Source organism: Panthera tigris, chromosome C1 (genome assembly GCF_018350195.1).
Source record: "Panthera tigris isolate Pti1 chromosome C1, P.tigris_Pti1_mat1.1, whole genome shotgun sequence".
NCBI classification, from domain to species: Eukaryota; Metazoa; Chordata; class Mammalia; order Carnivora; family Felidae; genus Panthera; species Panthera tigris.
Window position 1 is genome coordinate 93,206,635 of NC_056667.1, and position 24,886 is coordinate 93,231,520.

The 24,886-nt window shown below is 58.6% G+C and overlaps 1 protein-coding gene across 8 annotated transcripts in view; it reads left to right on the forward strand.

Annotated features, from left to right (window-relative positions):
• The first annotated feature begins 1,081 nt into the window (after positions 1-1,081).
• KCNC4 (potassium voltage-gated channel subfamily C member 4) overlaps positions 1,082-24,886 on the forward strand; it is a 46,423-nt gene continuing 22,618 nt past the window's right edge. For 2 of the 8 annotated variants that reach the window (XM_042998145.1, XM_042998152.1), the window contains exons 1-3: positions 1,082-2,560; positions 13,692-14,628; positions 16,684-16,887. In XM_042998145.1, coding sequence (XP_042854079.1) covers positions 1,883-2,560; positions 13,692-14,628; positions 16,684-16,887 — 1,819 coding nt within the window. In that variant the 5' untranslated portion in view covers positions 1,082-1,882. Of the gene's footprint in view, positions 2,561-13,691; positions 14,629-16,683; positions 16,888-19,334; positions 23,223-24,886 lie in introns of those variants that run through there. The other 6 variants (XM_042998150.1, XM_042998149.1, XM_042998144.1 and 3 more) reach the window with 6 other exon arrangements.

Consider the following 24,886-nt stretch of genomic DNA (forward strand, 5'->3'; position numbering starts at 1 on the left):
TAATGATCTTTCAGGACCACCCACTCCACACCCACAATAGTGCCAGAACTCTGGTTTTCTTCCACCCAGGCCAGGAGCCAATTCTGCGCAAGGCCGCCAGGTCCCCCATTCCACCGCAGGCAGGGTCTTTGTTGACTGTGATAGAGGCTGGTATCGAGATCACAGTCATCTTGGGCCTAGTTGGGCCTCACAGGCGCAAGATGGGGGCGGGGTGGTCAGGAAGCCCCAACACGGTGTCTGGGACAGGAGGGGGCAGCCTCCTCCACTCGACACTGTCTCTCCACCCCCTTTATTCCCCGTCCTCCAGTCCGCCGCAATGAAACCGCAACAAGGAGGGGGAGTTGACTAGAGCGGCCAGAAGGGGCGGGCGGAGGTTAGAGGTCAGGGGTCGCGAGCCCTTCGGTGTCCCAGGGGCTGCAGTGGGAGGAGCTGCGGGCTCGGGGAAGGCGGGGAGCCGGGCCGAAGGGGCTGAGGGGACGGTGGCGGACGCGCGCAGGGGCGGCGCGCTGGGCTGGGCGCTGGCGGTGAGGGGGTTACGCGCCTCGGCTCGGCTCGGCTCGGCTCAGCGGAGGAAGGCTGAGCCCCGCCGCCCGGGCCCTGCAGCGAGTCCGGTCGGCCCCGCGCCGCGCCCCGCCCACCCCGCCCAACGGAGGGCGCGCCCGGGCGAGGCTGGGCCGAGAAGAAAAGGCGCCACCAGAGAGTGGCATCCGCTACCAACGCCGGAGGGAGATCGAGAACCCCCTGGGCCCCAGCCCACCGGTGCCCAGGCTCCCCCGCCCTTAGGCCACCTTTCGCCCGCCTCCTGCCGCGAGCCAAGGCCGGCGCCCCGCCCGGAGATGGGCAGACGCGCGGATGGCGTGGCTCCCAGTGCCGCCAGATCGCTGGAGCCCGGCGCCGGGGCGCTGCGCTGAAGCTCTCGATCCGCGCTGCCTGGGAAGCCTGCAGGTGTCCTTGGCCGCTCGGCCGCCGGAGCCCAGAGCCCCGCGCCCCGGAGCGGCTCCGCCCCCCAGGCTCGGCGCTGCGCAGGACGCCCCGTCTGAGGCCCCCCCGCCCCAGCACGGCCCCCGCTGCGCAGCGCCAGCCCCGCGCCGCTCCTAGCCGCTGCCGAGCCGCGGACGCAGGACGGGAGGCTCGCTCCTGCGGGCGCGCTTGTTTTTCTGCGGCCGCCTCGCCCTGCGCAGCCCCCGCCCGCCTGAACGCCGCGCTCCGCTCAGCCCCGCCCGCCATCCGAGCCCTGAGCTGGATTTATGAATGGGGGGAAGAGGCCACATGCCGCCGCCGCCGCCTCGTGTTGACCGCAAGCAGCCCGGGCCCGCGGAGCTCCGCCGGCTGCCGTAAGAGCGTCGGCCCGGCCCCGGCAGCCGCTCCGAGGACTTGTTGCTGCTGCGCTGCCGCCGCCGCGGGGAAGCCGGCCGCTCCCGGGACTCGGGAGCCGGAGGGTGGCCCCTGTGAGTGTGAGCGCGCGCGCGCCCCAGACCTTCGCAGTGAGCCTGGACTGTGCGCTAACTCTCCTTTTGAGGGTGAAAGGGGGGGGCGTGTCCGGGGGCCCGAGCATCTGAGTGTCCAGTCCTAGCCGGGGAGCGTGAGGGCTTGTTCCTGCCTCCCCGGGCCCCTCGCTTGGGTCCTCGGCTCGCCTTTTCCCTCCTGCCTCCCTCGCCGGAGCTGCCTGCCCAAACCCCAACCACCTGTGCACCGGAGAAACCCAACTCCTCCTGCTCCGCGCCCCGGGGGGAGGCAGGGGCAGGGCCAAGCCGCAGAGGGGGCCGCCGCCGCCTCCTGCCTCCTCCTCGTCTCCTCCCCCTCCCCCGTCTGACGCTGCCTCCTTGGGAAGGGTGTTTGGAGGGCAGCGGCCGCCCCAAGCCGAAGCCCCGCAGCGCTTCTTATGATCAGCTCGGTGTGTGTCTCCTCCTACCGTGGGCGCAAGTCGGGGAACAAGCCTCCGTCCAAAACATGTCTGAAGGAGGAGATGGCCAAGGGCGAGGCGTCGGAGAAGATCATCATCAACGTGGGCGGCACGCGACATGAGACCTACCGCAGCACCCTGCGCACCCTACCGGGCACCCGCCTCGCCTGGCTGGCGGATCCCGACGGCGGGGGCCGGCCCGAGTCCGATGGCGGCGGTGCAGGCAGCAGCGGCAGCAACGGCGGCGGGAGCTGCGAGTTCTTCTTCGACCGGCACCCGGGCGTCTTTGCTTACGTGCTCAACTACTACCGCACCGGCAAGCTGCACTGCCCCGCCGACGTGTGTGGGCCGCTCTTCGAGGAGGAGCTCACTTTCTGGGGCATCGACGAGACCGACGTGGAGCCCTGCTGCTGGATGACCTACCGGCAGCACCGCGACGCCGAAGAGGCGCTCGATATCTTCGAGAGCCCGGACGGAGGCGGCGGTGGCGCAGGGACTGGCGATGAGGCCGGCGATGATGAGCGGGAGCTGGCCCTGCAGCGCCTGGGGCCCCATGAGGGAGGTGCAGGCCCCGGCGCGGGGTCGGGGGGCTGCCGCGGCTGGCAGCCCCGCATGTGGGCGCTCTTCGAAGATCCCTACTCCTCCCGGGCGGCCAGGGTGAGTGACAGGAGCCTGAGCCTCCTCTCGGGTGTGTAAGTACCCGTGGTGGTGGGGATGGGGGCCGGGAGGAGCGGGCTGGGCCGAGACTGACTTACCTTTACCACTGCCTCCCTCCCAATTCCCTCTGTCTTCCATGGAACCCCAGGGGACTCATCCTCCCCCCCCCCCCCACACACACACACATACCCTCTCTCCTGCACGCTTCATCAGGAGATTGCACGCACTTGACTTACTACTTGGACCTAATCCCAGCTGCCTGCTTTGCCGCATCCCCTTCAAGGGAGTGGGTTGCCCTTAGCTGAGCTCTTCCTCCCCCTTCTCTGCACAGGCTGCCTCTCTTCATTTACCCCCCACTCCTCCACAGGGCCAGCGGCCTGGAGAGCTGGAATTAGGCCTCCTGCCTGAGTCAGGGTTTGGGGGAAGAAAACTGGGTGTGCTAAGCGCCTACTCTGTGGCAGGCCCATGTGTTAGCTTCTTCCATGGGTGCCACCTCCTTTAAATGCTCTGGGCAGCCGGGTACGCTGTGAAGTATGAGTTCTGTAGAGGGACACCAGCTCCAGCCCAGGCAGGGCTGGGACCGGAATGCAGGCCTCTCATCCAGGTTTCTGGTGAGCCCTTTTTTCAGGGAGATAAGTCAAGATGTCTGCCCCTTGCCATGCCCCTAAGGCTTCCTGGTCACCTGGGATGTCTTGGCTTCAGTTAGACAGGAAGGGCCTAATGTTCTGGGTGATGCAGGCTCCCGCGGTCAGTGGCCAGCCACAGGCTGCCTGTGATGATCCCAAATTTGTTGCCACTTCTTTTCTTCCTGCTGCGGCACAGATTGGCTTCCCAGAAAGCCCTGGTTCGGGTTACTGCCTGAAATGGGTATGTGGGGGGAGAAGAGGGTGGCATAGATCTAGTCCTATCCCACCACCTCCTCCTCAAGTCAGTCCAGTTTCTCCCACCTCCCTAAGGTGAAAGGGGTTGGAGGGATGGGGATATACTTGGACGGCTTAAAAAAAAAAACAACCATGAAGGATGGCTTCAGATTCTTTAGAGAGAGAGAGAGCCCCAGAGGCTGGTGCCTGGCTTCATGGCTGGCAGCCTAAAGCCTGGCTGTTCCTCACCTCTGGCATCCCAAGTCATCCTATTAATGAGTCTCAGAGCCCTTGCCACCCTCCCTGGCCCCTCCTGTGCTAGGCCTCAACCAGGTCATGGAAGGGAAACTTCCACTTCCCCACCCAGGGGAGGGCAGGAGTCTGGGAAGTGGGGCTGCAGGGCGGGCCAGGCTGGCGTTAATGCTAGACCAGGGCAGACACATCTCTGGCCTGGGAAGAACAGAGGTCTTGGTGGCCAAGGCATCCCAGGGCAGCCCCCGGAAGGCAGACCCCTTTGTCAGGACTGAGAGGGAAGTTGGGGCCAGGAGCTGCCTTTGTTTCTTCCCTACAGCCCTTAGATCAGCCCAGATGATGCCCTGGCCTGGGTCTGCTGTGAGTTCTGGGGGCTTCTCATGCAGTTCACTAACCCTGCCAGTGTCTGCTGTTGGCTGTGGGTACTAGGGGAGAGCAACAGGTACAGGCTAATCCAGGCTCTTTTTAAGTTGGGGCTAGGGGGAGGCAGTAGATTTGGCTTCCTAGAAATGGGGAAAGGGGACAAGGCAGGGAGGCAGAAATGAAATGATGTGGTTAGGGGAGCTAGGTCCTGTTCCTGGGGCCTCTGGGGAACTTTTCATCTCTGCTGCTTCTCTCTTGGATTCCAAGGGGCTGTGCCATCTGTGAGTTTACCTTCTGCTCAACAAACCCCAGGGTCGGCCGGCCTGGGGGCTCGTTGAATAAATGCAGAGCCTAGTTGACCTCTTGAGTTTCTCCAGGAGCCCAAGATACTTGCCCGTTTGATGTGGAGTCACATCCGCCAGGGCATTCCAGCCGAGGCCAGGAGTTCGGGGCCGGGCAGGGTTAATTCTAATATTGAAGCAATGAAGAAACCACGATCCAGAGGTGTTCGATGCCGTCAAAGACACTTAAGGGCAGAGCAGGAACCTCCCTTAGATTCCAACTTTCTGGTTGGTAACACTGATGTGAACAGCTATGTGGAGCTTAATGGCACTCATGCCAAAAGTAGACTTGCTTCCTGCTAAGGAGCACGAGGCAGAAGCAAGCCTTCAATTCAGCTGTTCCTGGGACAGACAAGTGAGAATACATAATTGTTAAAAAATTGCTGATGGCTTTTGGTTTGAGTATGCCATGCAGGTACTTACATTAATCTCTAGTCCTCCCGATAAACTTAACCGTGGAGATCTCCTCCCCATTCAGTAGATTGGGCCTGTGAGAGGGTAAACATCTTGCCTGAGATGACACAGCCAGATAGTGGCGTGCTGTGAGTCAAAGCCCCTGCTCCTCCGATTGCAACATGTTCTTTCCACTGAACGAGGCTGTTTTGGAGGTGAAGGGGTGGTTTGTTTCTTATTCTGGCCTGGAAGGTGTTCTGAGGTTCTGTACTTCCTGTGGATGACATCAGAAAACCCAGGGGCAGATGGGGACATCAGCAGGGACATTTACTCTGCCACCCCTCAAGGTCTAAGGGCCTGGGGCGTAGGGGATCTGGGGCTGTGCCCTCCTCACTCTGTTTACCCGCGGCCAATAACACTGCCCTTCCAGCAAGTATTGTCCACTGGGTCTGTGCATACCCTCCCTACTCGGGGCCTGCAGCATCAGCCGTGGGCGTGGGGTGCCCACTGAAGGCCAGTAGGGCAGAGGGGCAGGGCCCACCCCAGGCGTTGGTTTGCACCCAACTGGCCAGTTGAGTAGTGTGTTATGACAGGAGCAAAACAGATACAAACGGAAAGTGAACTCAACTGATTGTGGAGCCTGTTGCGTAGCTACTGGCCTGGCCCGCAGAGCTGTTCCCATTCAGGCAGGCTCTAGGTCGGTCAGGGTGCTCACCCCCGCTCCCCTCACGGTGGCCAGGCCTGTGGCGGCGCTTTGGTGGCTCTCTTTCTGTGGCCTGGTGTGGGAAAGCAGGCATGGGGCAGGCTGGTCCTGTCCCCACCTGCCCAGTGCCCACAGTCCCAGCCTCAGCCACAGCCAGGTGGCTTGCCAGACTGAGGGGGACCAGCAGGGTTTTGGCAGCAAGGAGGTTGGTAGAATAAGGCCTTCCTTATTTGCTGAGGGCACATAGGAGGCCTGAGGAACAGGACCCTAGGACACTCCCCTCCCTTCACTCCCAACCTCTTGAGGACCCAGGGGTTAGACTGACTTCAGCTGTTATCAGTCCTGTTAAGAATGATAGTGTTTTGGAGCGCCTGGGTGGCTCAGTTGGTTAAGCGTGCAGCTCGATTTCAGCTCAGGTCATGATCTTACAGTTCGTGAGTTCAAGCCCCCATTGAGCTCCACGCTGGCAGCACAAAGCCTGGTTGCCTCTCTCTCCCTCCCTGAAAATAAATAAAACTTAAAAACAATTAAAAAAAAAAAAAAAAGGATGATAGTCGTTCTCCTTTGGCTAAATCAGTACCTGGATTTGTTTTCCCATAATGTTCCCCTTCCGAGTAGAGGATGTGGCCCAAGGATCCCTACTGTCCCAGGAAGGCAGCTGGAGCTGGGTTTTCACTGAGCACCCACTGCGTATCAGGTCACTTTTGCTTTGTTCTAGTATCTCGTCTGGCCTCTGTGAGGCAGGGATCATTAACCTCAGTCTACACTGAGGGAAACTGAGGCCCAGAGGGGCTTGCTCACACAGCTGGTGGTTGAACTAGGCTCCAAACCCAGATCTTGTGAACCCACGTCTGTGCTTGTGCCACAGCTTCAGCCGCCTCCTGTGCCTTCTTGCCTGGAAAAGGCCTCTGACTTTAGGGGGCCCCAGAGGGGGCCTTCTGCTCTCCTGCCATCCCTCCCTTCACTTCCTCCTCCAAACTAAAGCTCCCATCCCCTCACTCCCTAGAATTGCTCACATCTGAGCTTGCTCTCTGTTTTTTCTCACTGTGGGACTCATAGAACAAAAAGAAAGGGGACTTAGTTACGAGAGGTGACGAGGTGTCCCCTGGCCCGACAGAGGAGTGAAATGGAGGCCTTCTTGGAAGAAAATGCAGAGCTCTGTTCCTACTTATCCTTTCTGAAGGCCCCCCAGCTTCTCTGACATGGGCATTGACTGGGACTAGCTGGGTGGTGGGCAGGACCCCCTGGTCCCAAGCCGGCTGGGCTAGGGAGAGCCAAGAAGCCAAGCCTGGGAGGCTCGGTGCCCTGGCCTGTCCCCCAACCCTGTCCCGAGGCAGCCTCCCAGTCTCTTCCTGGGTCTGTTTTGTGTTTTTCTTTTTTGTTCTGAACAGACCAACATTTGCCTCTGAACATCTTGTCTCTGGATAATGAGGTGTTTCTGTTTGTCACCATTTGGGGTGGGGTGTAAAGTGGGGGAGGGGCTGAAATAAACTTGGGCTATTTTGGGGAGATGAGGGAAGAATGGGCAGGAACAGAGCCAGGCATTTGGGCCTTGGGAACGGGGAGCCCCCAGGCTCCTTGCCTCCACCCGTGGACATTGTCCTGCCCTCACTCCAAACCCAGTGTGCTGGGCACCAGGACGTTCAGGCCATCCTTGTTCCTGGGCACCCAGCCTACCACAGCCTCTGGCCCAGCTCCCTGCTAGGGTTTTTTGGGTTTTTCTCAGGCTGGGTGATGTTTACCCAGCCTCTGGCAGGGGGCCCCATCAGGCAGTGGCCTTGGCCCACCCTGGAAAGCCACAAGAGTCTGAGAGCCCATGTGCCTGGAGGTATTCCTGGGCATTTCGGTCACCTCTAGCCCGAGTTAGTGGGGCTGGCCACGTCTCCTCCTCGTGACAGGTTCCCCAGGACCTGGAGAGGAAGTAGGCAGTCCCCTTGGCTCCAGTCATTCAGAAAACATTTATTGGGTACTTATCACATGCCGGACACCAGGCTGGGCCCTGTAAATACAGAGACGAGACAGACATGGTCCCTGTTCCTGAAGGGAGCTAGGTCAGGTGGAGTCGGTGGCAGTTGAAGGAAATTGGGTGACAAGAAATAGTAATAACACAAGATGGATCATGAGAGGTGCCACAGTACTCTTAAAGAATAAAACCCCACAGGAGGTGAGAGGAAAAAGCCATAAATCCCACCTCTGTGTGAAGTGAAGCGAGGTGGGGGGATGGTTGGTCGGCAGGGAAGCCTCAAGGAGGAAATAGAAGTTAAGCTGGATAGGCCCTGCAGGATAATGACTTAGCTCTCTTAAGTAATTTTTAGAAGGAGGCAGGCTATAAATAAATATATAAATAAATACATAAATTTTCACCGTGAGTAGTGCTTTAACCATGCGGAGTTAGGGAAGGGGTGAATTTTCTGGCCAGGCGACCGGCCCCGGCAGAGATAGGACAGCACGGAACACAGATAGGCAACAGCCAGGAATTGCATTTGGCTGGGCACGTTCCTGGCCGGCGGTCTGGGCTGGACTGAATTCCTTCTGGGGCCGGACTCATCAGCTCCCGGCAGCCCAGAGGCCCTGAGAAGCCCCACGTGCTGGCTTGGCAGAAGGGGGGCATAGGTGGCGGCAGGCTGTGGCCCCTGGAACCAGGATAGGAGGTCCCAGGGCCAGGGTCTGCTCCCAGGGGAGCCCATGAAAGGAGAGGAACAGGGGTCGCTAGGCTGATACCTGCACTTTGAGGCCCTCACTCAGGAGCCTAGGGACAGCTCAGAGATGCTTTGCCTGACACGTTGTCTCTCTTTTCCTGCCTCTGAGCCCGCAGGGCTGCTCGCTCCTTTTACAGCGCTGCCTGGGCTCTAGGACCTCACTTCCCCGGAAGCCTCAGCGCCTCATCCCATCCCCACCGATCTTCTCTGCAAGTGTCTTTGGCTGTGTTCTCAGATTTCTCTTCTCCTACACTTCATCCTTAATATAGGTTTTGGGCATGAGTCTTCTTATGTTTATCGGTCCATCTGTCTCCTTGGCCCTTTCTCCTTGGGCCCCCCTCCCCTGCCCCCGCTGATTGTATTCAGTTCCCAATGACTGGTGTCTGTCACCTCCCCCCTACCCCCCCGACCCAGCCTGTGCCAGATTCTTGAGACACTCTAGGCTCTGTGCTGAGTTTTACAAATATCATTTCTTTTAATCCTCAAAACAGCCCTATAAAGTGGGTACTGTTCTCATCCCCCTCAACACATCAAGCACTCTGTAGCCTCAGGTCCTTTGCAGTGCCTGTTCCCTCTGCCTCTCCAGGTGTCCTGGATCTTCATATAACTCACTTCCTCACTCCTTCAGGTCTCTGCTTAGATGCGTCACCTTGGCATTGAGGTCTTGCCTAATCACCCTATTTGAAATAGGTCCCTCCGGTCACCTGGGTGGCTTAGTCAGTTAAGCGTCCAACTCTTGATCTCGGCTCAGGTCATGATCTCATGGTTCGTGGGTTCGAGCCCTGCATAGGGCTCTGCGCTGACAGTACGGAGCCTGCTTGGGATTCTCTCGCGCTCTCTGCCCCTCCCCGACTTGCGCATGCACGTGCTCTTTCTCTCTCTCAAAACAAATTGAAAAAAATAGTTTAAAAAGAAAATGAAATAGTTCCCTCCTCCTCATACTCTACCTCCTTTCCTCTTTATTTTTCTTCCTGACACTTATACCATCTGGCATACTATGTATTTGCTTATTTGTTGATGGTTTCCTTCTCCTAGAATGTAAGGCCTAAGGGGCAGGGGTGTTCGTTTTGTTTCCTGCTGTTCCCCAGCGCCCAGAACAGTGTCTGGCACATAGTAGGCCATTTTATGGGCAAAGATCTCCATTTTATGGGCAAAGACCCTAAGGCTTAGAGAGGTTAAGAAATTTGCCTAAGGTCTCTCAGGCAGTGAGTAGCAGAGACCAGCTTGTACCCAGAAGCATGTGACTTTAGATTCCTACCATCGGCAGTTTTAGGATGAGCTTGGTGAAGGAGGCTGATAACAGGGCTGACTCACCAGCCAAAACACCTGGGTCTCCGGACAGGTGGGTCCCCCACAGGCTACAGCCAGCCTGTGTGTGGGGAGCCCATGGAGCAGGAAGCTGGAAGGAGCGGTGCTTTCTAGCACAGAGGCTCGGAACCTCCTGTCCAGGGTGGTGAGACCCTCCCGCATCCTTCCAGCGGGGAGGAGCGTAGCTGCTGGCCAAACCAGATCGCATAAGCAATTTTCCGCTTGGGCAGTTTTGACTTCCAGCAGAATCTATGTCCCGTGTCCTCAGGTAGCATGAACTGACATCTTCCACCATGGGAACCGGGGCAAGTCCCTTCTCCCCAGGCCTCGGTTTCTTTGGTTGCAAAACCAGCAGAAAGGGAATTGAACTGGGTGAGCTCCTGGGGTCCCTTTGCTTCTAAAAAGCAAAGATTTTTGCGATGTTTCTGGCTCCAGGTCCAACTCAGCCTCTCAGAAGCTGCATGTAAGGGTCCTTGGAGACCATGCCCACACCCCTGGCTGGGAACTAGTGCTGACCCCATTTTGTAGTGAGAGACCCGTACAAAGTGCAGCATTTACCTAGTGAGTGGCTGGGCCAGGATGAGGGACCCAGGCAGTCTGACCCCAGGGCTCCTTAGCTCTTTGGCCTCAGTCTCTGCCCAGCAGGTACCATGGGAAGGAGGTACAAGTGTACCCCACTAGCTGTATGGGATGGCCCAGCAAGGGCCGCTCAGAAGGCTCCAGCTCAAGGCCTTGATGTCTAAATTGGGTGCTGTTGCAGCCACTGCCTCCTTCCTTGGTCCTTTTTTGTCCCCGGAAGCCCCCAAAAAAGAGAGTGGGAGGAAAAAAAAAGCAGTGTCCCTGCTGCTGGAGGTGAAGGGCCTTGATTGCACTTGCTTAGGACCACTGCTTACAAAATAATTCAGTTCGGGAATAACCTAGGGAGAAAGGAATCATTGGGGCCCGACAGGGGAACCTGTAACCTCAGGACCCACCTGGGGCAACACGCCAGAGCCCAGGTGCCTGCATCTGTCCCAGCTCAGCCTCAGGTGGTGTGCCTGTCTCCTTGGGGAAGGGGGGTGCTTTCTGGGGCCTGCCTTGCGCCTGCTGCTAGCCCTCGAGAGGTCACAGGGGAGACTGAGACCCCGTGAAGATGTCACCAAAGAGGAGTGGACTGTTTGGTTAGAGGACCAAGCGGAAAGAACTCTGAGCTGAGAGTCAGGGGACCTGGCCTCTGCCTGATCCTGAGCGAGTCATTTGCCCTTTCTCATGCCTGGGAAATGGGCACATGTGGCTACCCTTTATCAGCCCCATCTCCTGGGAGGGCCGAGGTGAGTGATACGAGAAAATAGTTGCAACAGCTCTAAGGAAAAACAGAAGTGAGTGGACACCGCAGGAATTCAGGGGGCTGTTCCCTAAGGCAGGAGGGGTGGTTTGTACTTACTGGGCGGCTGCAGAAGGAGCCCGGGTGGCAGTGAGGAAGGCACCAAGGCCGGCTCCTTGGCCCTGTGGGTAAGAGGGTGGCCGGCACACTGCCCTCCCTCCCCTTCTCCCCTCTCTGTGCCCTCTGCTCAGCCCCTTGGTAGCTCTTCCTGAACTTGTTTTTCCAAATCACTAATTAACTTCACGCTCGGCTCCCAGGTGGGCCAACTCTCCTGGCTAATTTTTCCTCAGAGAGAGCAGGCTCCTGCTTCCCATGCTTCCTGGCAGAGCTAGGGTATGCCGTCTCCACGCCTTACCCCACCCCTTTTGCTGCTGGGGATGGGAGTGGTGCCCGGAGTCGGTTCCCAGCATCACAGTGGCCACTCAACAGGTGCCACCACCAGCTCATCTCTGGATGGCCACGGAGAGCCCCCAGGCTGGAGCCGTTTGCCTAATACCCACATCGGTCTGTATTGCCTTGATAGCACCTTTCTCGGGGAAGAAAAATGAGATCAGGCGCACCTGGGTGGCTCAGTCGGTTAAGCACGTGACTCTTGATTTCGGCTCAGGTCATGATCTCATGGTTCGTGAGATCGAGTCCCACATCGGGCTCTGTGCTGATAGCGTGGAGCCTGCTTGGGGTCTCTCTCTTTCTCTTCAAATAAATAATAAACTTAAAAGAGAGAGAGAGATCAGAAAAGGAACTTGAAATTTACCTTCATCGGAGAGCCACAAACAGGAGAAGCTCCAGGCAGAGTTGTTCAAGTGGGGAAAGTGGTCTGCTACCTCCGTTCTCCTTCCTTGCTGCATTTGATCAACCTGTCCATGGTCAAGTGTAAATAAGATATGTTACTGTGCAGTGGGTGTCTGTCTTAAGTCCAAGGTACACAACTCTAAGGGTAAAATAGTAGTCATCAAGGAGTTGGCTAGGAACAGTATTGACAGTTCAGAGAGGACTTTCCTGGGTCTGTGAATTGATCGTGAAGGCAGTGCGGTGTGAAGAGAAGGTATGGCCTCCAAAGGTAAACAGATCTGAGTTCAAGTCTGGTTTCCAACCCTTCTAGGCTATGTGACCTTAGGCAAGCATTTAAACCTCTCTGATGCTTAGTTACTCCTCCTTAAAAGGAGACGATGAGACTTACCTCACAGGGTCACAGGGAGGACCGAAGGCAGTAACACGTACCAAGTGCCCAGCTGTGCCAGGACAAAACAGACAGCTAACGGATGTTCATTCCCAAAGTTCTCTCAGACTTGCTTCTGCTCCAGAGGCCCCGGAGGTGCTGCTGTTTCATTTTCCCAGCTCCCCTTGTATTCTCCATTGGTGTTTTGCAATACTAAGAACAAGGTGTGCCTTCTCCCCCTCCCTCATGCACGCTCTCAGGGAGGAAAGCATCCCTGAGGGGCACCATTAGCCATGGCCAGGTGGAAGTCAGTGTGTGGGGATTGCCAAGTGGCCACGGGGCCACAGTCCTTCCCCGTCCACCTATTTAAGCTCGGCCCTCTGCCCAGGGAGGAAGCTCATCCCCACGCACGGAGCAGGACAGGCAGCAGCAGGGGGCGGAGACCCCAGCAACAGGTGCCCCGACAGTGGTGAATGGCATTGCATGAATAACAGATGAGGGTTCCGTAATTGGTGCTATTACACATGCATTTCATCTCCATTCATAATGATTGGACACTTAAACCTAGCTGTTCCTCTGCCGGGTGCCACTGTCATCATTCTACCCGAGATCCGAGCTGTCTGGATCAGCCCCTGCCACACTCCGATCCCAGTGGGTGCAGTTTATTTTTGTTGGAGCTCAGTGTCCCAGGAAATGCCAGGTGTCGGGAAGGGGAGGGGTGGTTATTCTGGGCAGACCTCCCCGTGTCTTCTGTTATGGAACGTGCTACCTTCCTTCAGACACTTCTCACTGGGCATTTGGCTGGGACATTCTAAGCTGCAAGGTAGTAGAGAGGGGCTGGGACTTGGGACTTGAGGAGGTGGGGGGTCGTGGCTAGAGTTCTAAGACTCAGCTGGCAGAAAGAGGCCCGGACTCATTCCCTCCAGGCCCTCTCTCCGGGCATATCCCTAACACAGTGGACCTCAAAACTTAGCGTGCATCAGAATTACCTGGAAGGTTTGTTAAAGCAGATAGCTGGGCCCTACCCACAGTATTTCTCATTCAGTAAGTTTACGGGGTCAAGAATTTGCATTTCTAACTAGTTCCCAAGTGCTGCTGCTCCTGCAGCTGGTCCGGGACCTCACTTTGAGGACCATTGCCCCTAAAGCCTAATTACTCCAAGTGTAGTCTGTGGACCAGCAGCCTCTCCTGAGAGTTTGTTAGAAATGCAGAATCACAGGCCCTACCCTGGCCCTGAATCAGAATCAGAATCAGATTTTAACAAGATTCCTAGATGATTTATATACCCATTACAGTTTGAGAAGCTTTAAGGCACGACCCTTCTACAGGGGTGCGGAGCTAGGCAGGAGGCGGGGCCAGAGTCAGCAGTGGGCGGAGCCAGAGCGTTAAGGGCGGGGCGGGGGGGTGGGGCGCGTCGTAGCCAATAGTATAGTTTCCTGTCCAGTTGCCTCCAGCCAGAAGCAGCCTGTCTCTTCTGTGTGCCGTGACAAAGATTGGGAAGAATTACCTTAAAATACCCGAGCAGATGAGTAAAGACCCTCTGAAGAGGGAGTTCCAGCCCACGACTACTTTCATCCCGCCTCTCACCATCTAACGTCCTTCCTTCCGGTGACCCATGCCCTCACTCTCCACAAACAGGACGGCGCCCGTCCATCCCTGACAACCGCCCCACTCTCCTCCTCGCCCGCAGGTGGTGGCCTTCGCCTCTCTCTTCTTCATCCTGGTCTCTATCACCACCTTCTGTCTGGAGACCCACGAGGCCTTCAACATTGACCGCAACGTGACAGAGATCCACCGAGTGGGGAACACGACCAGCGTGCACTTCCGGCGGGAGGTGGAGACAGAGCCCATCCTGACCTACATCGAGGGCGTGTGTGTGCTGTGGTTTACACTGGAGTTCCTGGTGCGCATCGTGTGCTGCCCTGACACGCTAGACTTCGTCAAGAACCTGCTCAACATCATCGACTTCGTGGCCATCCTGCCCTTCTACCTGGAGGTGGGGCTGAGCGGCCTGTCCTCCAAGGCAGCCCGAGACGTGCTGGGCTTCCTGCGCGTCGTGCGCTTCGTGCGCATCCTGCGCATCTTCAAGCTCACACGCCACTTCGTGGGGCTGCGCGTGCTGGGCCACACCCTGCGTGCCAGCACCAATGAGTTCCTCCTGCTCATCATCTTCCTGGCCCTGGGCGTGCTAATCTTCGCCACCATGATCTACTATGCCGAGCGCATTGGCGCCAGGCCCTCCGACCCACGGGGCAACGACCACACCGACTTCAAGAACATCCCCATTGGCTTCTGGTGGGCGGTGGTCACCATGACGACGCTGGGCTATGGGGACATGTACCCCAAGACGTGGTCGGGCATGCTGGTGGGGGCGCTGTGTGCACTGGCTGGCGTGCTCACCATCGCCATGCCCGTGCCGGTCATCGTCAACAACTTCGGCATGTACTACTCCCTGGCCATGGCCAAGCAGAAGCTGCCTAAAAAAAGAAAGAAGCATGTGCCCCGGCCACCCCAGCTTGAGTCACCCATTTACTGCAAGTCTGAGGAGACCTCGCCCCGGGACAGCACCTACAGTGATACCAGCCCCCCTGCCCCAGAAGAGGGTATGGTTGAGAGGAAACGGGCAGGTGAGATTGGGGGTTGGGAAGGAAAGCCACCACCCCTCCAGTGGTGGAGGGAGTCCCCAAATGAACCTCAGCCCTTGGGACTTGGGATTGTCCTTTATTGTCCTGGGCTGCCCTAAGTGTGTAAGATGTGTCTTTAAAAGCAGAAAGTGTCGAGGCCAAATCTCTCTCTCTTCTGGTTTTCCAATAGCTTTCTGAACATTAGGGTCTGTGGAGTGAGTTTACCACCCAGTTTAGGCTGCGGCGGGCGGTGCATGGGGCTGTGAATTCAAATACCATCTTGGCCATGGTGCTGTGTGACCTGAGGCCAGTCACTAACCGTCTCTGATCATGGGTTCTTCACCTGTAAAATGGGAGTCATCTCCTACTCCCCAAGACTTTGAGGAGACCCAAATGAATAACAGATCTGAGAGTATTTGGAGAAGTGAAAACCACTCTACAAGCATCAGGCGCTGTCGTTGTTAGCTAGAGAGCAGGGCAGCTGTTCTGCCAAGGTGCATCAACACGTGAATCATTTCTTTCCAAACGTTGGAGTCTGATGTCTCTTGGCCTAATAAATGTGATAACGTAACAGCAGTGGGAGGCTGCCTTCTGTTCAGCACAAGCTAGATTGAGTCCTCGGCTCAGGGTTTAACATGGGATGGGAGGGAACCGAGAGGGAGTAGCCCAGACAGTGTCGGGCAGGGGAAAAGGAAGGGTAGAAGAAATGGCTTCTGCACCCTGGAAGGGGAGGGCCTCCGGGTCTGGATCCTGTTCTTCAAGGATGGGAAAGGCCACCCCTGGAAAGTTTGCTTCCACCTGCGTCAAGAGAGGGGAAAGGAAATCGGCTTAACCCACAGAAACTTGGAGTTAGGCTGGAGAGCCGGAGCCTAAGTGTGGTGGGAGGGGCTCCGGAGGGAGGTCTGGGATTCCTCGCCTGGGCAGCCCTTGGACGCCAGGCCATCGGGAGGCTGGGGGTGGGCCAGGAGACAAAGGTAGCAGCTTTTGGCTAAGCTCTGGGGGCAAAGTGGGACTCACTCTCCAGAGGGGTGCCTGACTCATAACACTCACCTATGGCCTGTTGGGGGGTGGCCGTAGTACATGCTGGGGCTACTCACTCCCTGGGGTCATTTGGGGGCCTTGATGGAACAACCCCCCTCAGGCTCCCCTCTTCCCCACCAAAGTGGTGCCCCTTCCCCCATCCCTGGGTGGAAATCTCCGAGCCAGGGCCTCGGGGAATTTCAGCTGTACCCTTAGGCCCTTTCAGAGCTCAGAGGGAAACCTAATATCAAAATGCGCAAGTCCCTGCACCAGCTCCTGGATGCACACTTACCCGTGGCTGCTGTCAGCTGCACCTCAGCCTGACCCTAACTACTTGGCCGTGGTCAGGGCATTCCTGGCCCATGCTGAGGCCGCTGCCTTCAGAGCGAGCCAGCCAAGGGCCCACTGTGCTGCCTGACGGAGGCAGGGGCTTGGGGCAAAGAGCCCACAGCAGTGGGAGCTGAACTGGAGCCTCCTCTGTGCAGGGTCTTCCCCAGACAGGTGAGCCCCAAGCGGAGGGCTCCAAATCCTTTAGGTACTTGACTCTGCCTGAGGTGCCTGGTGAGCAAGATTAACCGCCTACAGGGGGTCCAGAGAGATGGCCGTGGAGGCCTATTTATTGGTTTAACCCTGGCGGTGCCAGCCCTCATCCCAGCAAGCCGGGTGTTCTCTGAGGGAATGCAAACTCATCCAAGTGTCAGCCTGAGCCAGCCCCAAGGAGGAAGCCGAGTCGGCCGCCTGCCTCAGGCTAATCTCCTGGGACAGCCTGCGGCAGACAGAATTCAGGAGCCCCGGCTTGGGGTATCTGTGGCTCCTTGTCCCGGGAACGACCCTAGGCCAAGGCTGAGAGGGAAGGAGGGCATTCCGCCCCCTGCCCCCAGGGCCAGGCCCACTCGCTGGCCCTCCCAGGGAGATGCCAGGCCCCCTCAGGTGAGGGAAGTGACACTCTAGGGCTGGGATTGGCGAGCCCCCAGGTGAGCCCATGAGGAAGGCCCAAGCAGCCCCTCACACAGCCTCCTTTCTGTCTGCTCCCTTTAGACTCCAAGCAGAACGGCGATGCCAATGCGGTGCTGTCCGATGAGGAGGGAGCTGGCCTCACCCAGCCCCTGGCCTCTGCCCCCACCCCTGAGGAGCGCCGGGCCCTGCGACGCTCTGGCCCCCGAGACAAAAACAAGAAGGCAGCCGCCTGCTTCCTGCTCAGCGCCGGGGACTATGCCTGTGCCGATGGTAGTGTCCGGAAAGGTATGGCTCCCCAGGCCGGGCAGGTGGAGAGCCCCCAGGGAGCTGAGTCTCCCCAGTGTCCCCTGCAAACCTTGAGGTCCCCTCCTCCCCTGAGGCCTTGGCCACCATCTCCTCTGCCTTGGATGTGCCCCCGCTTTTAAGATGAGTACCCTGATCTCCCACTCCCTGGACTAAAAAGGCCTCCGGCATCCCCCAGAGGTTCACAGAGCCCAGCACCCACGCCCCTCCCTGCCCCCCACCATGGCCACAGGGAAGAAAGACTAAGTGCTAGAGGCTAAGGGCAGGCCAAATCAGCGGCCCCTGCCTTTCCCCTCCATTTGATCACCACCTCTTCCTCTGGTTCCTGCCACGACCTTGAGGCCTGGCTCCACAGGGTCACTGCCAGACTTTCCCTAGACCTCCCTTAAACACAGCTAAGGTTTCCCAAGTAAGTCCCGAGAGATACCAAGAGCCTTCGGGAGTCAGGATAAGAATGAGCTGCTGGTGTGATGTCTTTGGAGAGCCTAGCACAGGCCTGACCTCCTCATCCTGCCCTGGGGGTCCAGGAGCCCTGGAGGGGCCAGCCCAGCTCTGCACGCCTCTTGAGGCAGAGCCAGCAGGTGACCAAGGGGTGGGGAAGGGGGTAGGGATGGGTAGGGACTCTGTGTCCCCTCTGAGGTGTGCTCTGAAGCATTTGTAGGGTTCAGGAGAGTAGCCCGTCCTCTCCTGTAAGGAAAGGCTGAAATTCATCGGCAGGCCCCTAGCTATGGCAGGAGCAGGGCAGAAGCTGGGCCGTGGACTTAGGGCTTCCTTACTTGCAAAAAGGGGGCCAGCAATGATGGAGGTTGGTTGAGGGCCAGTAGTGGCTGAGAACAGGAGTCTCAAGAGCAGGTGCTCCTGCCCGGTTCCTGATCACTTTTTTGTCATTCTTGCCCTGTCCCTGTGACTTAACCTGCCTAAATGCCCTACCTAGTTCCAGAACAAACCCTGACTCCTCCCGAAACAAAGCTTGTCCCTGGGTTCTCAGGCCACTTCTTAACCAGCCCTCTTTTAACCAAATCCACACACCCCCACCCCCACCACTTCTCACTGTCCCAAACTCCAGTCCAGGTCTGGGTTGAGTGAGTCGGGGCAGTGTCTGTGATGCCTCTGTCCCCCCAGGCATGTCTCCTGGCCTGCCCATCTCATGCAGCCTGCACGGGCACCTTCCCAGCCCCTGCCCCCACGGGATCCCCAGGGCATCCTGACCCTAATGAGGCGCTGAGAGGTGTGTGTCCAGCTGTGGTGGGCATATGTACTGTTGGGTGTCACCAGCAGGAGCTGCCATCTGGCAGCTGGAAGGAGATGGCCCAGAGGCCCCAGCTACGGGGCTGCAGGTCGAAGGTACTCAGACCATTTACACTCTCTCCTGCGTCTCTCTGGTCTCCCTGTCCTCTGCGTGTCCCAGTCCTTGGGCTCTGGATGTGCCTATCTCTCCTGCCCCCCATCACAAACACGCAGCGGCTTCTGCTGCATCCTGGTTCAGACCCAGAGACTTGCTGTGGCTGGAGCATGCTGAGTGATGGCCCGGAATGTGGGGCAGAGGGGACCCTGCCTCCCATGTAGGCCTCGAGCTGACTGCCCGACAGCCCTGTTTGCACTCCAGCACTGTGAGGGGCTTGGCGGAAGTAGCAGTGTGGAAGAGGCTGTGAGGGTACAAGTTAGGCGGGACCGTGAGGAGGTGGGGAGCAGGTCACACCCGGCGCAGGAGGGGCACGTGCCTGGGCTGGGGAGCGTGTACCACACCGCCAGATCTCTCTGGGAGCTCGTGTGGCCCGGCTGCTCTATTTTCAAGATGCCTCCACACTGCTTCTTGGCAACAAGCATGCAGCTCAGCCAATTAGAGTGACCTTCGAGAGGGAACAGGTGGGTTGCTGGGAAACAGGCCCTGCTAAGCGAGCGTGGCAGTTAGCATCGCCAAACTCCCAGCAAGCACTCAGCAACTTTCCCCATGCCAGACCGTGCCTCCCTTCTCTGCACTGGGGCTACGTGTGGGACCTGGCGTAGGGGGCCCAGGGCTCCTTCAGCCACGGGCAGAGACTCCCTTGTGAGCCTATAGCTGCCCAAGTGTCAGAGTGTGAACTCCCTGGGGCGGGGGGGAGGGGCAGGGAAGGTGACCGGTGCTGATCAGGGCTTCTGAAGATGGTGTAGAAAGGAGCTGGAGGCTGGGGGGTGTATGTGTAGCTGGAAGGGAACTTACTTGGGGACAATGACAGGGCAGAGATCAGCTGTGCGGCCCTGGCATCTGTCCTCTGGAGCCCAGGTGACCTGGAAGCCCAAGAACGTCAGGGAGCCTTTCCCAGGCGGGCCAGACCCCTCAACCAGCCCAGGGCTGACTGCCCCGCGGGGTCCCCTGGAGCATGGATCCCACGGAGCTGCTCAGATGAGGAACCAGGCCCCTCTGACCCATGTGCCTTTTCTTCACCAAGGCTGCGCAAAGTCCCGGAGTCTAAACAACATAGCTGGAGCAGCTGGAACCAGTCTGGGGCTGTCTCCACTGGCATCAAGATACAGCTCACCCTACCCTCCAAGAAAGCTCCCGCTCTCCCACCCCTTCCACCCTCTCACCAGCCCTCCACCTGGACACCTGGCCCCTTAGCGGCACCCTCGGCTCTCCCCACCCCCGGGCACACACGCTCACATGCCCTCCAGCCCTCATACCTCCTGGGGCCTGAGGGAGCCGGGCGAGATGCAGGAGAATCCAGGCCCCTGAGCCTCTCCTCCACAGCACCCAGCTCCCCAGAATGTTCAGCTCTGGAGCCTGAGAACAAGGGGGAGATTACGCCCAGGGCTTGCACCTCCCCGGTCCCCATCCTGAGCCGGACGTGCCAGCCCCCCACCCAGGACCTGTGCCTCTGGGCCTTGCCTGCCCTCAGGGCCCCATCGTAATCACAGCAAATGCATTTTCATTCCTCGTGGCCTTCAGTCAGCAACCAGCCTGCCACTGAATATCTCTGTCTGTCTGTCTGTCCATCCCACACCCAGACCAGCCAAGAATAAGGCTGTCTCATGGGGCGTCTCTGCTGGTGTGCAGGGAGCTAGGCCCTCGAGGGGAACAGTGCCGCCCTGGGAGAGGAGGCCTGATGTTCCCCAGCCCTGGCCTGGCACGCAGGTGGGGGTCCCTAGGGCCCCACAATTGGCTGCCTAGGCATGTGAATGCCCTCCTCTCCGGAGTGACACCCGGCGGCAGAGCCCCGCACCCCATCTGCGCCCCAGCAGTGGTGCCTCTCCCGCGCTGCTTTCTCTGCTTCCACGACAGTTTCTCTTCCCTCCTTCTCTGCTCCCCCAAACTCCCAGCCCTGCCTCTGAGTCACCTGCCGCTCCCACCCAGCCTCTGCGCTCTGTATTGCTGCCAGAACCGGAGACTCATCTAATTTCTATAATTAAGTGTATTCATTTACCTAACGAGCCCAGGAGCACAACAGGTTTGTGAGTCATTGAGTGAGCAGGGGTGCCCCCTGGGCAGGGGCAGCTGAGGGGAAGCGTGGGGACAGAAGCCATCCTGCCCCTCGCACGTGGCCACTCCCAGGCCAGGCAGGGCCGGTTGCAGGCGGCCCCTCCCCAGCAGCTTCCCAGGGAGGCTCTCTGGGCCCCCTCAGCTTCAGGAATGCAGAAGGCCTGGCCAAGCCATTTCCTGTTTCACCTGATGGGAATTAGACCTGACAGTGGAGCCGTGCGCCTGGCAATTTTTAGAGTCAGATTATGCAACTTTGTAGAGGGAATGACTAAGGTCCGTATCTGCTCCTTCCAGGGTGGGCAAAGATAGGAATGGAAGGACAGAATTCAGGGACTCGGCAGGAGGCTGGGGGATTGGGAGGCCACCCCGGAAGGTGCACTGGGCAGAAAGGTCAGACCATTTCATGAGGTTGGCTGTTGTGAAAAACCTGTGCCAGGAGCACCCCCATTTCAGTGCCGTCTGTCTTCAGCCTTGGGCAGACACACGAATGTCCCTTCCGGAAAAGTGTGTTCACGATGGGTACTGGCATACCCCAGCCCTGCTGTGGCCTGTGGGGCCTGTCTCCTGCTTGTTCTCAGAATGAAATGTCCCGCTAAGAGATGAGAAAATACAGCGGCATCCATGTGGCCCGGACAGGCCCCTTTCAGTGACCGGGGCTGGGAAGCCCCGTGGAGCAGGATGGAGACATTAGGCACCGTCTCGTCGCTGAATCTGAGAGCTCAGCTGCTTTTCCTTCGTGAGGACGGATTCAGTCCCGGCCCCACAGGGCTCCTTGCACGGGGCTCCTGAGTCTGATGGGGATGTGATGAGCTAGGTGTCCAGTTTAGCCTGGACGCCACAGCTATTTTCTCCTCTGACTTGCCTTTCTGGTTCGGGGAACTGAGTTGGCTATTTCTGTGGCAGCCCTCAAGTTGTCAGGAGCCCAAGTTTCCACGGTACCCACCTCCTCCTTCCCTCTCCTCCCTCCCACAGGGATGGGCATGCTCATGGCACCCCTCCGGTGGGCACAGATGTCCCTGGGCGACATGATGCAGGAGTGCCAAGCTGGAGCCCCTGGTGCCTTGGGAGATGGGCTCCCACCTGTCCCCCCTGGTTCTCTGGCTTCCGTGGGGGAAACAGAGGACCTAGCTAACAGGACGGCTGAGTAGGCTGCTACCTCTCAGGACCTCTGGACCTCCCAGGGCCCTGGGAAGGGGCAAAGTGAGTCCTGGAGTTTGCAGAGACCCACTGTACACGGGGCCCTGCCTAGGAACGCAGCTGCCTACGTGGGCCTCAGCCTGTCCAGACCTTGGGCCTCCCTCCTTAGGGGAAGGTTCTCCCTTCCACCTGTAATCTGAGAGCACAGTTGGCTTCACGTTGGGTGTAGACTTGGACCTGTACCCATTACTTTGTCTTCTAGAAGCCTTTCCCTCACAGCTGGGGCCCACCCCCTCCCCCACAGAGCAGGGAAGCAGCCGGGATAGGAGTTGTTCACCTTACGAATTTGCACCAGGCCTGCTGACAAACTTAGAGGCATTTGTCAGCCCCCAGGGCTTCTGGGGAGAGCTGCGAGCTGGAACCAGAGGTGGAAGGTGTCTGTTCAGTGTAGGCCGGGAGTCAGAGGGGAGACTGAGTACCAGCCCGAGGGCTGGGGCTCCAGGAGTCACCCCCTTGGGCCCAGACTACCCTGTCACAGAGCTTCCTGGGAGAGGAGGGCCTCCCCTGCCCTGGTCAGAGAGTATCACCCCCAAATCCCTGCCCCCACAGCAGCCTCCTTGCCTGCCCTGCCTGTGCCCCCGCTGGGAGGGTAGGCGAAGGGAAGGCCCAGGCCACTGACATTCCAGGCTGAGGCTGAGCTGCCGAGAAGGGCTCACTGAGAAGGGTTGGGTTTCTCAATAAGATGCTCCTTTCTGGCCTTCTCTTCTGAGACGGACACGTGCATCCTCCCTGACCCTCCCCTTCGGCATCCACCCTCCAACTGCTAGAACTCTGTTCCTGCCAGATTGAGGAACTGTGGCCGGGCACGACAGGGCAGCACACTCAGGCACCTTCTTCACCAGCCACCCCTGTCCCTCCGCCCTGGGGACAATGGAGTGGCCCCAGGTGGTAGGTGGCAGGTCGAGCTATGCGGGGGTGGGCCGCCCAGGTTGGACTCCAGGCCACACCGGGAACGTCCCCCACTCCCTCCGTGCCAGCATGTAGGTCTGTGATCCCTCCGCCCACTGCACTGGGGTTTTGAAGACCTGAGGGCTTGTGATTCCTGGAGCTCGTTACGTGAGCAGGTATGGAGATAAGCTGTAACATGGCCTACGAGTCACCTTGGCCTAGTGCTGGGTAGGCAGAGGGGTGATGAAGGGGCTCACCCCATTCGCTGACCCATCCTTGCTCTTCCTGGCCTCTTAGCCCGGGGTCCCCATGCCTTCCAGCTCTGCCTCTGGCCTAGTCCTTAGCCCACAGGCTGTGGGTCAGCAGCTGGCTTCCTTCTAACATCTCATTCTTTGTTTCTCCCTTTCTTTTGCTGAACTCCTTGCCCCCCCAGACGGCAATGTTGAGCCGAAAGCGTGCGTCCCAGTGTCTCACACCTGTGCTCTTTAAACACAGAGACCTGCCAAGACGCCCTCTCGCCCAGCTATGCCCAGGCTGAAGTCCTCACCCTCTCTTAAGCGGCACCAACATGAGAGAGGCAGGCAGACAGACAGAAAGCCAGAGGCTTAGGGAAACTCTGGAACCCTGGCAAGAATCTTTCGCTGGGAAAGACTCAGAGACCCTTGTTTGCACAGGACTGACGGAAAACCTCCCATGTGACCCTCCAGGCCCAGAGCCATCTGGGTCTGATGTTCTGTTGTACACCGAAGAAATATATATGCACATATAGTATCTATATTCGTACGTACTATACTCGTGTGTGGTGCACGTGCTACTGGTGGTCTGTCTTCTCTGTTAGGCTGTGTCTCCCCAGGCCCAGGCCCCGCCCCCCGGCCCCCCTCTTCTTCACTGACTCCTTGTTTCTGCTGAACACGTGTGTGGAATGTCCCAAGAAAGAGCGTCTGGGCTCTGCCAGTCCCAAGGGGGGGGGGGGCGGGCAGGCCAGACTTGGCCCCTCGGGGTTGTTTCCTTCCCCTGTGGCCGGCGGTCTGTGGGGAAGGCACGGTTGCCCCCCGGGGTCACTGCTCCACTGGCCCCACCCCACCCCAGATTGGGGTTCTACCTCCCACCCCACGCCCCAGTTTTGGGGGACTTCCAGGGGACTTCCTCTGCAGCTTCTTCCACTCCTCCTCCACCTTACCTGTGTCCTGGACCGAGGGGGCGTTTTGTCTTTTTTTATTTTGGGGTTTTTGTTCTGTCTCCTCCGTCCATTTGTTTTCAAAGATGCTGCTGGGCAGACGGGCAGGGAAGGGGTCTGTCTGCCCCTCTGGCTCAGGGGTCTGAGAAGGGGAAGCCTCGGGCAAGCGGAGACCAGTTGCAATACTGTACTTCCTGGCCGGTGGCCAGAGGACGCGTGCAATAGCAGAGGCCAGGTGACCCCTTCAACCTTGGCCTCTGCCCCTCCCGCGGCCCTCTCACCGCAGTCCCACCCGCCCTGCCCCTCCCTGGCGTTGGTCAGTCCTTTTGTAAAGCTGTCCCCTCGTGTGTGTGTGTGTGTGTGTGTGTGTGTGTGTGTGTGTGTGTGTCTGAGGCATGCCTAGGCTGGGCCCTGCCGCCCTGTCTGCGCGCCTTCCACTGTCGTGCTGTGCTCGAGCCCCAATAAAGACATCTGGAGCGTCCTGCTGCTCCCGCCTCGAGTGACTGCGTCCGCCTCTCCTTTCTGGCTCTGTGTCTGTGGGGACCTCCCCGGGCTTCCACCCTAACACCTGAGACATGCAACACACTCCGATCCTAGCCCTGTCCCCGCCCGGAATCACCGATGCCTGCCAACCCCTGCGTTTAGAGCTAGGCACGAATGCCCAGAGAAGGACAGGCTTGCCCGGGGTCGTGAAAGAGGGCTGACCCGGGACCCCCGGCTCCCAGGCAGCGTTCTGGTCTCCACCGCTGCCACCTGACCCCCTCTGACGCGGAAGAGATGTGTTTGGAAGGCATACCGCTGTATTCCTGCTTGCTTGTGCAGGCCACCCCCCACCCCACCCCCGCCACCTTCCCTGGAATTGCACCAGTGCTATGTGGGCCAAGGCCCTGGGGATGCCAGAGTCATTGCGAAGACTGGATGGCTGACGAACTGAGGCCGGCAAGGGACAGGTGGCACATCCGGGACCACTTAGCGATGGGGAATAAATGAATCCTGGGTAAGCGATGGGGACACGTGCCCCTCACTGTTGTTTCCCCGCTCAGTCACATGGAGGCACACGCAGGGCTGGCTCCCAGCTCTGCTGCCTTGTGGGCTCGTTCAAAATGGCCCCGCACCTTCATGCTCAGCTGCCACCGTCTTGAAATGATGGAAGAAGGGGCCCTGCGTGTTCATTTTTGCACCGGGCTCCGTAAATCATGCAGCCAGCTCTGGGCACATGTTTGTTTGCCTCACCCTCTTACTCTAGGCATAAACTAGAGTCG